Source organism: Gymnodraco acuticeps, unplaced genomic scaffold (genome assembly GCF_902827175.1).
Source record: "Gymnodraco acuticeps unplaced genomic scaffold, fGymAcu1.1, whole genome shotgun sequence".
In the NCBI taxonomy this organism is placed as follows: Eukaryota; Metazoa; Chordata; class Actinopteri; order Perciformes; family Bathydraconidae; genus Gymnodraco; species Gymnodraco acuticeps.
Window position 1 is genome coordinate 492,841 of NW_022990565.1, and position 14,528 is coordinate 507,368.

General features: G+C 40.1%; 1 protein-coding gene across 1 annotated transcript; it reads right to left on the reverse strand.

Moving 5' to 3' along the window:
• Nucleotides 1-2,923: 2,923 nt before the first annotated feature.
• Nucleotides 2,924-7,886, reverse strand: LOC117553693 (terminal nucleotidyltransferase 5A-like). Its single transcript, XM_034227737.1, has 2 exons — nucleotides 7,525-7,886; nucleotides 2,924-4,497 (listed from the first exon to the last, which is right to left on the reverse strand). Exons 1-2 carry the CDS (start codon nucleotides 7,678-7,680, stop codon nucleotides 3,469-3,471), a joined length of 1,185 nt encoding a protein of 394 aa, XP_034083628.1. The 5' UTR covers nucleotides 7,681-7,886; the 3' UTR covers nucleotides 2,924-3,468.
• Nucleotides 7,887-14,528: the final 6,642 nt, after the last annotated feature.

The window sequence follows — 14,528 nt, forward strand, 5'->3', positions numbered from 1 at the left end:
TGTAACCCAATTTGTGTTATTTGAAATTGAAAAGGATATCGCATTGTGTTTGTTACTTTCGTTGCAGTTGTATATGTCTTAATTGTAATTTGGCTTGGCTTCCTATTTATGGACATGCTTTTATTTTGAAGGAGACGTAGTGCTGTTGACAGGAAGTTGTTGTTGCTATGGAAACAAAATGACGGAGATTAACGGAGAAAAGTAATATATAAAGACGGAGAAAGTAAACAATAACGTTTATGGTTAAGTGTTAGCAGCGCGCAAACACACACACACACACAGACACACACACACACACACACACACACGTCTCATGATTCTAGATGAAGCTGCAATGTACGCTTTCTCCAATCATTTAGTTCAGCTAAAACATGTGTTTCTCTTTTGCACCCTCAGGATGATGTCACATCAACAGAGACATGTGCTCCCCAAGTGCAGCCTAATTTAAAACATCCGCATTTCCTGACTCAAGTCAGTGTGATTGGAATTTAGTCTTAAAAGAGTTTGTCCTACATCATGAAAGACAACAGAGGCACAAAGTGAGAAGCTCCCTGCGGATAATGGGCAAGTGAAACATTGTAATCTTGGGTGAATAAACCCTTTTTTTCAGGAGAGGTAATAGCACAGATACTGGGCTAGGGTGAGTTTGATTTGTGTTGTGGCAAGAAATGGCAAAATCTCTGTCATTACTGAGTCTCTGTCCTATCATCACACTGCTTTCACGCAGACATGTGCACAGAACCTCAGCCCACACACATAGGCCTACTCCCTAAATTAAAGCCCACATTAAATGTCTGAGAAGTCTTAAAGTATCATCCCTGGGATGAAAAAAACCTGTGTTCTAGACAGCAGTAGATAACAATTGTTTGAATCATCTACATTAGTTTGACTGCCAGATTTTTGCAGTTAAATCCCTCAGCAAGTGCAACATTTCATCAATCATACTGGTCTATTTATAATCTTATATAAGTAGATCAGGGATCATCAAGCCTCAAACATTGATTGAGGCTGCGGCTCAGTGGAGTAGTGCGCTGGTCTTCGGATCAGGGGAGAGCCAATTCAAGTCCCAGTCAGCATGTCGTTGTGTCCCTAGGCATGTAGTGTAACACCAAATAATTTACAGTAAATGTACTGCTGTATTGCTACCCTTCAGCTCATACTGTATATGCTTTAAGCTGATCTGTTAGGTGATAGAAAGGATGATCTTTTCAACTTAATTATCGCTGTAAGGTTTCATAACTACACGTCTTTGTTATATCAGCAGAAGCATAGTGTCGCTTAATTAAGTATGTTTAAAAAAATGGAGCAGCATATTGAGTTCATGACTCACCAATGACACTGACAAATATACTAAATATAGAAGTAGACTGCAGTTGCTCTGGTGAAATACTGTCCTGAGCCGTAAGAGCACTTTATGTATTTTGTATAAATCAAAATCGTCAATCATTGTTCATTTTTATTATGAATTTTAAATGTTTTCTCAAACTTTTAATGGCAAACAAGCATCGCCAAGACGTTCCAAGAGTCTCAGGTTCACTGAATGTCAGGTGGTTTCGGTCATTTCATTAAAGGGGTGCTCCACTGATTTAATAGCCTATTGTACTTTCATGAAGTTGGAACTAACAAGAGTCTTACTGAGAAATAAGGATGAATCAAACTCCAGCCCTCAGTTTGCAACACAGGCTTTTTGTTAAGACTGTGTTGTCCCGAGGCCAAGCCAAGATAAAAAATAATACAATCTCTCAGACATTACAAAGCCCCTTCAGAGCCCCTGAGTAGCACCCACCATGGGAAACAAACCAATATCAGTATGTACAGTTTGTGGAGTGCTCATTTAATTGCAAAATTGATACATTTGCACCAGTGCATCAAAGCATCAACTAAGGAGGGTCCCGTGTTATTAACTATAGTGTTGTGAAAATATGCCAAGGCCAAAATGTAGGAGTTTTTTAATTATTGCACCAGATATTTAGGCTACTTGGAGGCTACTCTTTGAATACATGGAGGACAGTAGATGGGAAGTCAGCTTAATCTGGCCATGAGTGCAAGATAAATTAACACAATGAAAGAATGCCACGAGTCCTCCATTACTTTATATTGGCTCCAGTACTGACTGCTCGCAGTAACCCTGTATTTCACAGATTGATACAAAAGATAAAGCAGCGTGTATATATAGGCTTCAATAACACCACATTTCTAATGCTTTCTTTCAACACCAGACTTAAAAATCTCAGTTCAATTAATGAACTGGGGGGTGACTCACATTTGGCAAAATAATCTTTTTATTCTCACTTTGCACAGCGGATGTAAATATTGGCCCAAACGTCTTTAGCAAGGATTGCAAAGGTCGTCGGTCTGCTAATAATTTATGAGCTGTGGCATTTCCACCATTTGTCTTTTTACAAACTTTACCATTCTAGCTAAAGATTTGGACATGGAATCGGTCAAGCAGGGCTGGGTTTCCAGTGGTAACATTCGTGGGAGAACAGGACGGCCTTTGTTAAAAAGCTTTAGTATCACAGAGGAGAGAGAAGTCATTGTGCTTTAGAAAAGCCTCCTTATGGTTCATGTCCTCAGAATGTAATGGATCCTCAGCCCCATTTTAACAAATGCAACTCACTCCAGCAGACAGTATATGCATTTCAATGGGCCTGCTTACTGGAAATGAGGGCCTTGTTGTCATCAGTTTATCAGGATATGCATCCCATGATTCCAGACCAAGATCAACAAAAGTGTGAGTCAAAGTTACTCCCAATTTCAATGAAAATGTGTTGTGTCATTGTGAGGAAAGAAGTAAAATAAGTTGAATGTGTTAATGGTAAAGCAGTTCAGATTATGACCAGTCTGATTTAACTGTATCGCTGACGACCACAGATTAACATGTCTAAACTTTAAAGGTTAAAATAATCACGATACCAAAAACTGTAGTTTTTCCTTTTTTATTTCACAAAAATGAATGCTCATGTTCCTGAAAAGAGAGACAGAGAAATCTAGAAAACACAGTTTTCAATTTGCAGATGTGTATCTTTCTTCATTTTTTTTAGAACAATTCATGGTTCATTTTTAGGCACTTGGAATCATAACAACATTCCCTTTCTGAACAAATACATCTTTGGTCCAGTATGTCATTTAAAAAAAGATAATGCCAGAGTATGAAAATAACACCAGTTCAGTTGTTTCCTCAAAAATGTATTTGACATATATAAAGCTTCATAAAGACTTTAATACTTAACAAGATATCATAGCTACATCTCAGAAATGAACAGCAATCTTACAGATGTTTTTGCAAGAGAATACAAGGGAGAACATGTATGTGTTGGCTCAATCAGATGTACAGCAGTAAAGGATTGTTTAGTCAAGTCACATTTGGCAAATATGGGTTTCGTTTTTTTTGTTTTTTTTCAGTCCATTTCCTTTGAAACATAAAGAGCGATGGAGATGTCCACCCTTGCTCCTCTAATAGCTGGTTCAGCTACAGGGCAGCCATGTCTGATATGCATTATTGCACGGGGAGACCTGCGGCGGCTGCACGTGTGCAATATAGTAGTTACTGAAGTTGATGTCCTGCACGTATGGAGCTGGCTGGTAGTAACACGTGACGTTCGTTACAGTGGGGATGGCGTTCTGCTCAGCCAGCACCCTCAGTGCCAGCATGGAGATGAGGCTGAGTGTCTGGCGCCGCTCGTGGCCCATCAGACACACGGTGCTCTCGTTCACTACATGGTGCAGTGTCATCAGGCACTCATACCGTTTGTGCTCCATCCCTGCAAAGTGGTTCTGCAGGTAGGCCTCCAGCTTCCTCTGCTGTTCACCAATGTCAGAGAAGTCAATGAAGAACCGTGAGCACATGTAGCGCTGCAGGTTCTTCATTTCAGGCACTGAAGAGGCGGTGAAGCCCCGCACCAGCAGGTGGCAATACTTCAATAAGCCGCCCCCTCTGATTTCTTCAGGGCTGCGTGTCGCTATCGTCCTCTGACACAGGTGCTCCATGGCCTCCTTGAAGTCCCCATACACACTCTCCCCGATCACAGTGGGGTGAAAGCTCTCAGACATGGGCGTCTCTGAGCAGCGGTCAAATAAGAGCAGAGAGTCGAGGCAAATCTGGAAGGAGTCCACGCTGAATTCAAACTGCCGCCGTAAAGAGTCCACAAATTTTAGCTCCACATTCTTGCCTGTGTTGTTGGACAGCGAGATGAGGCTCCAGCGGTCTGTGTCATTGCAGACCTTTACCAGTTTCTGTACATAGGCCTCTTTTAGCGTGAGTGGCGAGATGCGCTCCTTAGAGACGCCAGCCGGCAGGAAGTCAAACAGGCATTCTAGAACGACATCCTTCACCAGTCGGAAGGCCTGATCGTCTTTCAGCGACACGCCAAAGATAAGGTCGAGGTCCTTGTAGCCCAGTCCGGTGTCCTGATGGAGCACATAGCTGGCAGCCGAGCCGTTCAGCCGTACATCCTTAACGCACACACCCCTCTCCTCCAGCCGAGCCCGCACCACCTGGACAGGGACGAGACAGAGACACAACATGTTATAAATGACAAACAGATTCTCTTATAAAAAGGTCCCTTAATGTAAAAAGTGAGATTTCCTTTTTATTTTTTTCTCTAATAGTAAAGTATCAAAACCCTCAATCCATGATCAAATGCACACAGCTCGTGCTTAGAAAATGTTTCTTTAAAACAAGCCATCAGGGCTTCTGTAAAGTTGTGATGTCAAACATTATACAGGTAGAAAGTCCAGCTACATTGACGCCACAGTCATTACCCATGTATAATGACTCTAAAAAAGGTAGATACGCAAGACACAGAAACACTGACCAATCAGAGCACACATGTAAAAATTCCAAAATATAAGTATAATGCTGAAAATTGGCATTAACATTTCTTATTAAGGAGGTTTAGTTTTAAAAAATAAAATAGAAAAATGCTCCTATATTTGCAGAAGACACACAACTAAAAAGACTCTTGAAATCTGTCCAAATAAGCTCCACAAGAGCGGAGTAGAAATCAATAGCTTGTGAAGGCAAAAGTCAATTTCATCAACATCAGCCTCAGGTTGAATAAAACCTGAAGAGCCCAAACAAAGAGCAGCAGCGCTGGTGAGTGCGTGCTACAGGTCCATCTCCCTCTGGGTCAGACTGTCTTATCTTCTATCAAATTCACAATTAGATTATAATCCTGAACTGCAGCCAAGAGAGTGGGAACACCAGAGTGCATGACCACCGGTGTCCTGTGGCGCTTGGGGCTAAATGACACGACCTGCAGTCATTAAGGGTCAGCAGCTTTCCCATTCCTCTTTCCCAGTGACCTGTGAGATGTTTGAACTGTCTCGGCCACATTGGAAGAGGATGGTCTACAGCTGGACAGGGTCAGCCAACATCAATGCTAGCAGGCACAAAGGGAAACATGTCAGAAATAAGACTTCAAACATGGATTCGGCCTTTGTACCTTTGTGTCAAATCTGGCGCGCTATTTGAACAGTTTGTCAAACCTATTCAGTGTAAGCACAGCTGATACATATTTAACAAAAACTAATACATTTCACGCAGACTATACATTTAAGCTACACTTTACTACACAAGCATTTCCTCTGTGCAAATAATTATTGCATACAATTTGAACAGTAAGGCTAACATGACTTGTTTCACTCTCGCACACACAATTCTAAATCTCCCCACTGGCACTGACCTGTCAGATTAGTGTCCGTTAACTCTCTCTCCCATGGTGATCAGATAACAAGACGGCTCTATTTATACATACTGGGTCAGGCTCCAAACAAACATTTGAAGGCAAGTCAACCTTCCGCACAGGACTGTGTTAAAGTACTAAATCATAATTGCATATCTTTGCAGTAATAGTGTGGTAATCCTTCAGCCATAAAGTGGTGCCAATTGGGTTCAAATTCCAATCAGAAGCAATAATAGTTTGCCGTTTGTTTGCTTCTGTGGTCAGCCTGATATGGCAAAACAGTCGGAGCCAAATCCAGGGTCAGGTTTACACTTGACCATTTCCTCCCTCTGCCCTATAACCACAGACAGAATTATAAACACACTAACTTGGCAAGACAGTTCCACTTCTTGAAATAAAATAAATTAATAAAAAGGTAAGAGTAAGTTATTGATGATTGCATTAGCCGAATCTTTCTAGATTAATCACTTAATATTTGGTCTATGAAATATCAGAAAATAGTGAAAAATGTCCATCCCAGTGTCTCAAAGTCCAAGGTAAATGTATTATTGTCATCACAAAACCCAAAGATACTCAGTATCATGTGAACGAGAGCAAAGCAGTACATCTTTAGTGTTTGAGGGTGTTGTTATCTTAGATTTACAATTACAGCCCTCTAACTCCTTGGACTCTAGAGCTTCATAATGTTTATCCCTCTAAACCTGCAGCATGACAAAGGTCCCCACTATCAGTCCCGCCTTCTGGGATGCCTAACAGAAGTGACAATTACATCAAAATAGATTACACATTTAAGTTAAATAGATTTTTTTCTAGGTTGTCATGACACAAGATTCACTGTCGTTTGGTGTTCAGAAAACCACTCATGTTGCAGATGTTAGATTTGAGCTAAATACAATATATATAGGGTTTCCACAAATCCAGGGGAAACTCAGTCCCCACATTTGGGGCTCAAACCTGCATTTAAGCCTCCTGCACACTCAATGGATTATTCATCTCTCCGAAACCACAAGCATGAAGCTCTGGGATTCACAGAGCTTCATCTTGAATAGGTCCAAGTGTAAAAGCAATGGGGAACAAATTTAAGATTCTGCAACACATTACCTGACTTTACTTTTTGTTCATTCTGAAATTCTATCATTTAACTTGCATTCTAACACACAGCCAACTATCTACAGACTTCACGGGAGAAGTGAAATGTGATCCAGCCACAATGTACAAGAGATGGAAATGTGGAAGAACCTTTGCACGTGTCTGTTTCATACATGTAAGTCAAACCAGGGGAGCTGCCATGTATTCCTCACTGTTGTATTTTTGACAAATCCGAAGAGAAAATAACTTTAATATTTGTTTTAATCATCAAATACTATAATGTAATCTCATTAAGATATAGAGAAGGATTTAAGTTTGTCTGCAGATATTTGAACGCAAGCATTGAAGGAATACATAGCAGTCCTCTGAGTAATGTAATGGCCATGGAAATATAACTTAGTAAGGATCCAAAGAACCTCCATATGTTAAAACCTGGGTTTAAGTGGCTCTCAAATGTAGGTTAAAAGACCACCAGGGGTCTTCTAGGTTTCCACCGTAGTTCAAGACAAATAATGTAAACATTTTTATTTCTAATTACCCTGGTGTGAGTGCGGAAAGATAATACTGCATGTAAGACAACATGATTAACAGCTTTCACTACTTACCCACCTGAATGATATTAACTAGGCTAGTAATGTGATTCTAACCAAGTCTATAAAGTAAAGTTTCTACATGCCGACACTTCAAAGTAAAGTAGACATGCCAGAATAGACAAGTGAGCATGTTAAGGATGTGTGGTTAATATTACCTGGACGATCTGTCGTGGCTGCACGGACAGAGTGGGGAAGTTTCCCCGGCCGTGGATGGGGACAGCCTCCCCGAGGATCGAGTCCAAACGCTGCACCTGATCCCAAGACAACACACAGAACCGCCGACTCTGATCCGACGCATCACCGCAAGACATGGCGATGTTAACTTTTGCAACAAAAAAACAAACTGAAATGTGTGCTTCTTTTCTCTGCTGAGTTCTTCTCTCTGCAACACAAGGGAGATATTCCTGCGGTGAGGAGGTCCGGTTTGCGGTGTTGAGCTGAAGAGTGTAAAAAGTTGCTTGACTCAGAGGTGCTGGAGATGAGAATGAGATCTTTCTCTGGTGTGTGCCACTACAATCCGGTCAGTTCTGCAAAAAGGCGATTCATCAGAGGGTTTAAAAGGCTCCTCATTAGCATGCGGCCTGTGATTGGCTGCTGTGTTTGGTCATTGATTATGGACGCCCTGTCTGCACAGAACACCCTGCTGACGCATTTCACTGCCCCCTCCCTCTGCTCTGCTCATGGTGCACGCTGCATGCTGACAGGGTTTTCCCTCAAACAAGCCTTGTTATAATATTCGTTTGATCTGAAGCTGCAGTGCATTTATTAATCTATGATTTGATCATTTGTCAGATTAGTAAAAACAATGACAGATCAGTTTACAGCTGTGCAAACACAACCTTTACTTTCCATTTAATTACATATTTCCTTGTTTATCCAGGGAATGTTTGCAAAGCATGCAGGATGTAACGCCCTGCCTCACGTTCACACACCATAAGACACTACATGTATATTGTGTTTACTTTGAATATAGGTTATTGCTTCTAAAAATTGCCCCCCAGTGTTTTTTAGTTTTAGTTTTTTAAATAAAGATCTCTAAACATATTCACAAGAAAGAAAAGTTAAAGGCCCTTCTGGAAGGCACTTCAACAGCAGCTGACTCATTCTACAATTTGGGGTACATTGATGTTCATTGATGATAATTATATTTATTCTAACTATTTTCTTCAAAAATATCCTATTTTGTCTATTATTGGAAAGCATGTTATAATATCACACAAACATTATGTGCATCCTATGCTTAATTTAGCTTGAAATGTGTCATGATGTTCTTAAATTGACAGTTTTCGCTATGTCCGTTTTTCAGTTGAGGGTGTCTTGGTTTCAAAATAATGAATAAAAACCATTAAAGTAAATAACAACTATTATTCATTTATTTCATAAGTCTAAATACTAAAGAAAAATATTATTTTTTAAATTGATTTAAATATCTTAATATAGGCTACAGTGTATGAATGTTCGCAAAAGTTCTGTCAACTATGTTACTAACAGAACTCCCCCATTTAACTCAAAAATGGTTTGTCCCAATACCAGGTCACCAGCATCACATGATGCCATGTTCTTCTTTGGCAGACATTTTGAACACACTGTGGTGATTGTCCTCTAATTTTTTACAATATGTTATGTACATTGTCAATAATAATAATAATAATGCATTACATTTTTTTATTAGAGCGCTTTAACAGGTGCTCAAATCGCTTTACAAGTACACATTACACATATTAGACATGTAAGAGTCAATACTGCGGACATTACCCACAGGAGCAAATGCGGGTTAAAGTGTCTTGCAGTGGCGGGATTCGAACTGGAGTTCACCCCTTGATCTGATGACCAACGCTCTAACCACTGCGCCAAAACCGCCCCAATGAGTATATTAATTGACCATCAACAATGTTACGTACATTGTTATGGTTTACAATTGTTCAATGATTTTAATTCAATTATATGTTCAAATGTGATGTTAACCTGTTCAAGAAAATGGCGTGGTCATCCAGGCAAGCCCATTGAAATGATGGGTCAAAATAGGGAAATTGTCAACTAAGTTACTCATTGGGTAACTTAGTTGACAGGTAACCTAGTTGACCATTTGTATGACATGTAGACGTCATTACACATCATTATCAATTGAATTTTGCACTTCTGCCTTGAAATAAACATAGTGCTGATGGTTAATAATGTGTTGTGGTGACACGTTATTGGACATAATTCACCTTGCTTATTGTGTTGCCACACGGACCCTTTAGTGGGGAACACCTGTAGCTTTAGCTGCCATTCCTGCTAGCTCATCAGGCAGAGCAGTGGATGTGTTAACCTCTCTGATATTAATGGATAATAAAGATTGGAACTCCATTCTTAATACACCGCCTCCGACTCTCTTTTCACGGCACTACAGTGTCCAGTCAACTATGTTATTTGCGTCAAATGTTTGACTATGTTGTACCTTATTTTTTCGAATTTAAAATATCTAAAATAGTGCTTCTGATATCCTTTATAGTATAATGTACATCTACACAGGTTGGAGTTTTACATGACATCTCTTAAAACTATCAAAATGACCTGTATGGTAGTTTTATAATGCAAAATATCCCTGTCCTTAATGACAGTGCTGAACATATCACATGAAAAAACAAAACTTTAATACAATTATTTTTTAAACTTTTAAAAATCATTGTATATATGGTAGAATAGACTCAAGAGCCTTTCAAATTGGATTTTACTTGAAGTGCAGGATTTAATCAAATGATTGTAATGACATCAAGTTTGTCCGTAACATAGTTGACAAACTGAGTAGTGAAAACATCCATCTCTTAAAAAAAAAAATTAGGCTTTTGTCCAAAGCGACTTACAATAAGTACATTCGACCAGGAAGACAACAACCTTGAAGAAAACAGAATCATATAAGTATATCAGGTTTCATAGAGCCAAACATTTCAAGTGCTACTCAACTGGCTTTAGGTAATCCAGTCCTTTATTGGTATAAAAGTGCTTCGTTAATCGTTCTAACGCTCGAAGTGGAGTCGAAAGAGATGAGTTTTCATTTTGCGCCGGAAGATGTGCAAGCTATCTGCCGTCCTGATGTCAATGGGGAGCTCATTCCACCATCTTGGAGCCAGGATAGCAAACCCACGTGTTTTCGCCGATGGGAACTTGGGTCCCCCTCGCAGCGAGGGGCGCAACGAGTCGTTTGGCTGATGCAGAGCGTAGTGCACGCGCTGGGGTGTACGGTTTAACCATGTCCTGGATGTAGGAAGGGCCAGATCCATTCGCAGCACGGTAAGCAAGTACCAGTGTCTTGAAGTGATTCTAGCAGTTACCGGAAGCCAGTTTGCAACTAGTGGATATGTTACACTGAAGGAATATACTAACTTGAACCACTGATTGTTCTATTGAGAAAGAACACTGTTTTTGTACTGTTTTGTTGATGTGAAATGTACCCCAAATTATAGAATGAGTCAGCTATCAAAACACCTACTTTGTTGAAAGAAGATTATCGGAAAAAACTTATCCTGGTAACTTTTCAGTCACAAACCAAGTTTACTAACCTCGAGGTCAGCCTTACACAACCTTTAATCAAACCATTGTCTAGTAGCTGCTAGTTGTACGTCCGGTTGTGACCAGTTCAACAAAAAGTTTACTTGTTTTTTATCTGTTTTATTTGAAAAATGTAAAGAGATCTGGAAGGGTGAAGCTAAACTGATTTTTTTTAATTATGTTTTTCCTTTAAACAATACACTTCTAAACATCACATCCTTAATACACAGAGGTGGAACAAGTACTCAGATATTGTCCTTGAGTAAAAGTAGAATAAGGATAAGATAAGAAGTACTTTATTGATCCCAACTTGGGACATGTTTGTGTTGCAGCAGCATAAAAAGACATGTCATTGTACAATAACAATTGAAAGAAATAAACAAGAAAGTAGAAAATATACATGTTAATTACAAAATGTACAGTAAAGAAATATAAAGCAAGTTATTATATATACATAAGTATGTGAGGCATGGAATATTAAATTGAACATAAATGTTAAATGTAGTGTGATTTTAAGTCCAAGAGAAGCTATGGTCTCCAACATCTGCACACGTTGAAGGATCTCAGCTTCCTCAGAAAATGGTCTGCTCATCCCCTTTTTGTACACAGCGTCAGTGTTGATCCTCAAGGTCAGTCCGTTCTCTAAGTGCACTCCCAAGTACTTGCAATCCTCCACAACAGCCACATCCTCTCCCAGAATGCACAGGGGCAGTGGAGACGTCCTCTTCCTCCTGAAGTCAATTACCATCTCTCTGGTCTTGGCCACATTCAGAAGCAGATGATTTCTTCCAGTCCACTCAACAAAATCACCCACCAGCTCTCGTTACTCCTCTCCCGTCCACCCTACAACTGCACTGAGTCATCTGAAAATGTCTGAAGGTGGCATGACTCTGAGTTGTATTTAAAGTCAGTGGTGTATAAGGTGACACAGAAAGGAGAGAGTACTTTCCCCTGTCGGGCACCTGTAACACCACATCAGACAGAGCACTGTTCAGCCGGACATATTGTGTCCTGTCTGTGACGTAGTTTGTAATCCAGGAGATGGTGGATGCGTCTACCCTCATAGCCTGCAGCTTGTCACTCAGTAACCGTGGCTGGATCGTGTTGAATGCACTGGAGAATTCAAGAAAGGTGATTCTCACAGTGCAACCTGATCCATCCAGGTACGAGTTAGGACGCTGCAGCAGGTAGATAATGGCGTCATCCCCCCCCCCCCCCCCCCCCCCAGGTGAGGCTGGTAGGCAAATTGCAGAGGGTCAACAAAATGATATCTGCTATCTGAGATGGGCCAAGACCAGTCTCTCCAGCACCTTCATCACATACATGTGAGAGCTACTGGGCGATAGTCAGCCGAGAAGGAGTCGTCTTTTTAGGACTGGAACAACGGAAGACGTCTTCCACAGCACCGGGATGATATCCAGGTACAGGGTCGGGTTGAACACGTGTAGTAAGACAGGTAAGTACCAGAGTGTAGTAATACTCTGTTACATGTAAAAGTCCTGCATTCAAAATGTTACTCAAGTAAAAGTAGAAAAGTATTGGCTTCAAAATATACTTAAAGTATCAAAGTACTCATTATGCAGTATCTCAAAATTGTACTTAAGTACAGTACTTGAGTCAATCTACTTGGTTACTTTACACCACTGTTTATACATTGCCCTTTTCCTAACACTGTCAGCTTTCTTCTCCATTTAAAATTAATGAGGGATCTCAAAAAATGCATCTTTAATCAAACATGTTAAGGTGACTTAACCACAAGCTGTGGCGACAACAGTATTAGCGTGCAAAGCTAGGCTAGTTATCTCTTAAAGGACTAGCTAATTTGATGTTCTTTTTTTCTATACTAATATATTTTTAATGCGATACAAAACTCTTCATTCTTTTTTATGCTGGAACATTACAAATTATTTTTCAATCATGGGAATAGCTAAAAAGCAATGTTGAGGTAAGGCTATCTTCCATGCTATCTTGTGGTGTGCAGTCCAATGTTATGTTTTTTGCATAGTATTTAAATATATCAAAAACTCGCTTTCTGATCTTATATTTTTATATTTTTAATACAGAGTCTTTGTATGGCAGACTGTATGGCAGTCTTCATGCACACCAAAATCCTATTTTTTTATTGTAAATGTACAAGACAATACATGCATAATGTTATGTTCATTTTATGTAAGAACTCACATGCAGCCTTTTACATAATAGTGCCATAAAACTCTATCATTTATCATCTACTGAAATTCATGAGTATTTAACCTATGATAGCAGGTTAATAAAGCCTAAAATGTTGCTTGCTGATCACACATTTGTATAGGTCTTTATCATTTTTACTAAACAGTCCTGTTTAAAGTGGAGTTGACTTGCCTTTGAAATGTATATTTATTCAGTAAATGGAAGATTAAATACCACAGCTAGACCGAACAATCATTCATTCAGTTCTCTTATCAATCAATCAATGTTTATTTATATAGCCCAATATCACAAATGTTGCATTTGTCTCAGTGGACTTCACAGTTTGTACAGAATATCAGTATGACAATACGACACCCTCTGTCCTTAGACCCTCACATCGTACAAGGAAAAACTTCCGGAGAAAACCCACAGTTTAAAGGGGAACATGGGAGAAACCTCAGGGAGAGCAACAGAGGAGGGATCCCTCTCCCAGGACGGACAGACGTGCAATAGATGCTGTGTGTAAATCGAAGAGATAATACATTTACAACATAGGTAGTCCAAATGTTTGGAAATGCATGTGTCTATAATAAGAAGATGAATCCACGAAGATGTCAACAATCCTGTGGGAGCCATCAGGGAAGTAGTATGATGAGAGTCAGGCAGGACCACAGTGACAGGTTCAGCCACGACTCGAAATCCAGGACTCAAATCTAGGACTCAGGATCAGCCACGACTCAGGATCCCAGCGTAGATAGACACCAAAAAGAAATTTGGGGGAAGCTGGGTTATTCGGAACATGAGAGTACACAGGTACAGACAGAGAAAAGGAAGAAGTAAGGTGTCCCCCGACAGTCTAAGCCTATAGCAGCAAAACTAGGGGCTGAATCTAATCAGCCCTGACTATACACTTTATCAAAAAGGAAGGTCTTAAGCGCACTCTTAAAAACGGATTGGCTATCTGCCGCCCGAACACAGACTGGAAGCTGATTCCACAAAAGTGGAGCTTGATAAGAAAAGGCTCTGGCTCCCATTGTACTTTTAGAGACTCTAGGAACAACCAACAACCCTGCATTCTTGGAACGCAATGCCTAGTAGGATATAATGAGTTCTTTAAGGTAAGATGGCGCTTGCCCATTAAGGGCTTTGTAGGCGAGAAGAATAATTTTAAATTATATCCTGTGTTCTATAAGGAGCCAGTGTAAGGCAGCCAGAACAGGTAATGTGGTCCCTTTTCCTAACTCTGGTTAGTACACGAGCTGCAGCATTTTGAATCAGCTGAAGCGACTTAACTGACTTTTTGGTACACCCTGATAATAAGGAGTTACAATAATCCAGCCTTGAAGTAACAAATGCATGGACTAGTTTCTCTTCATCGTTTTTGAGGCAAGATATGCCTGATTTTTGCTATGTTACGTAGATGAAAAAAGGCGGTCCTTGAGATTGATTTTATGTGGGC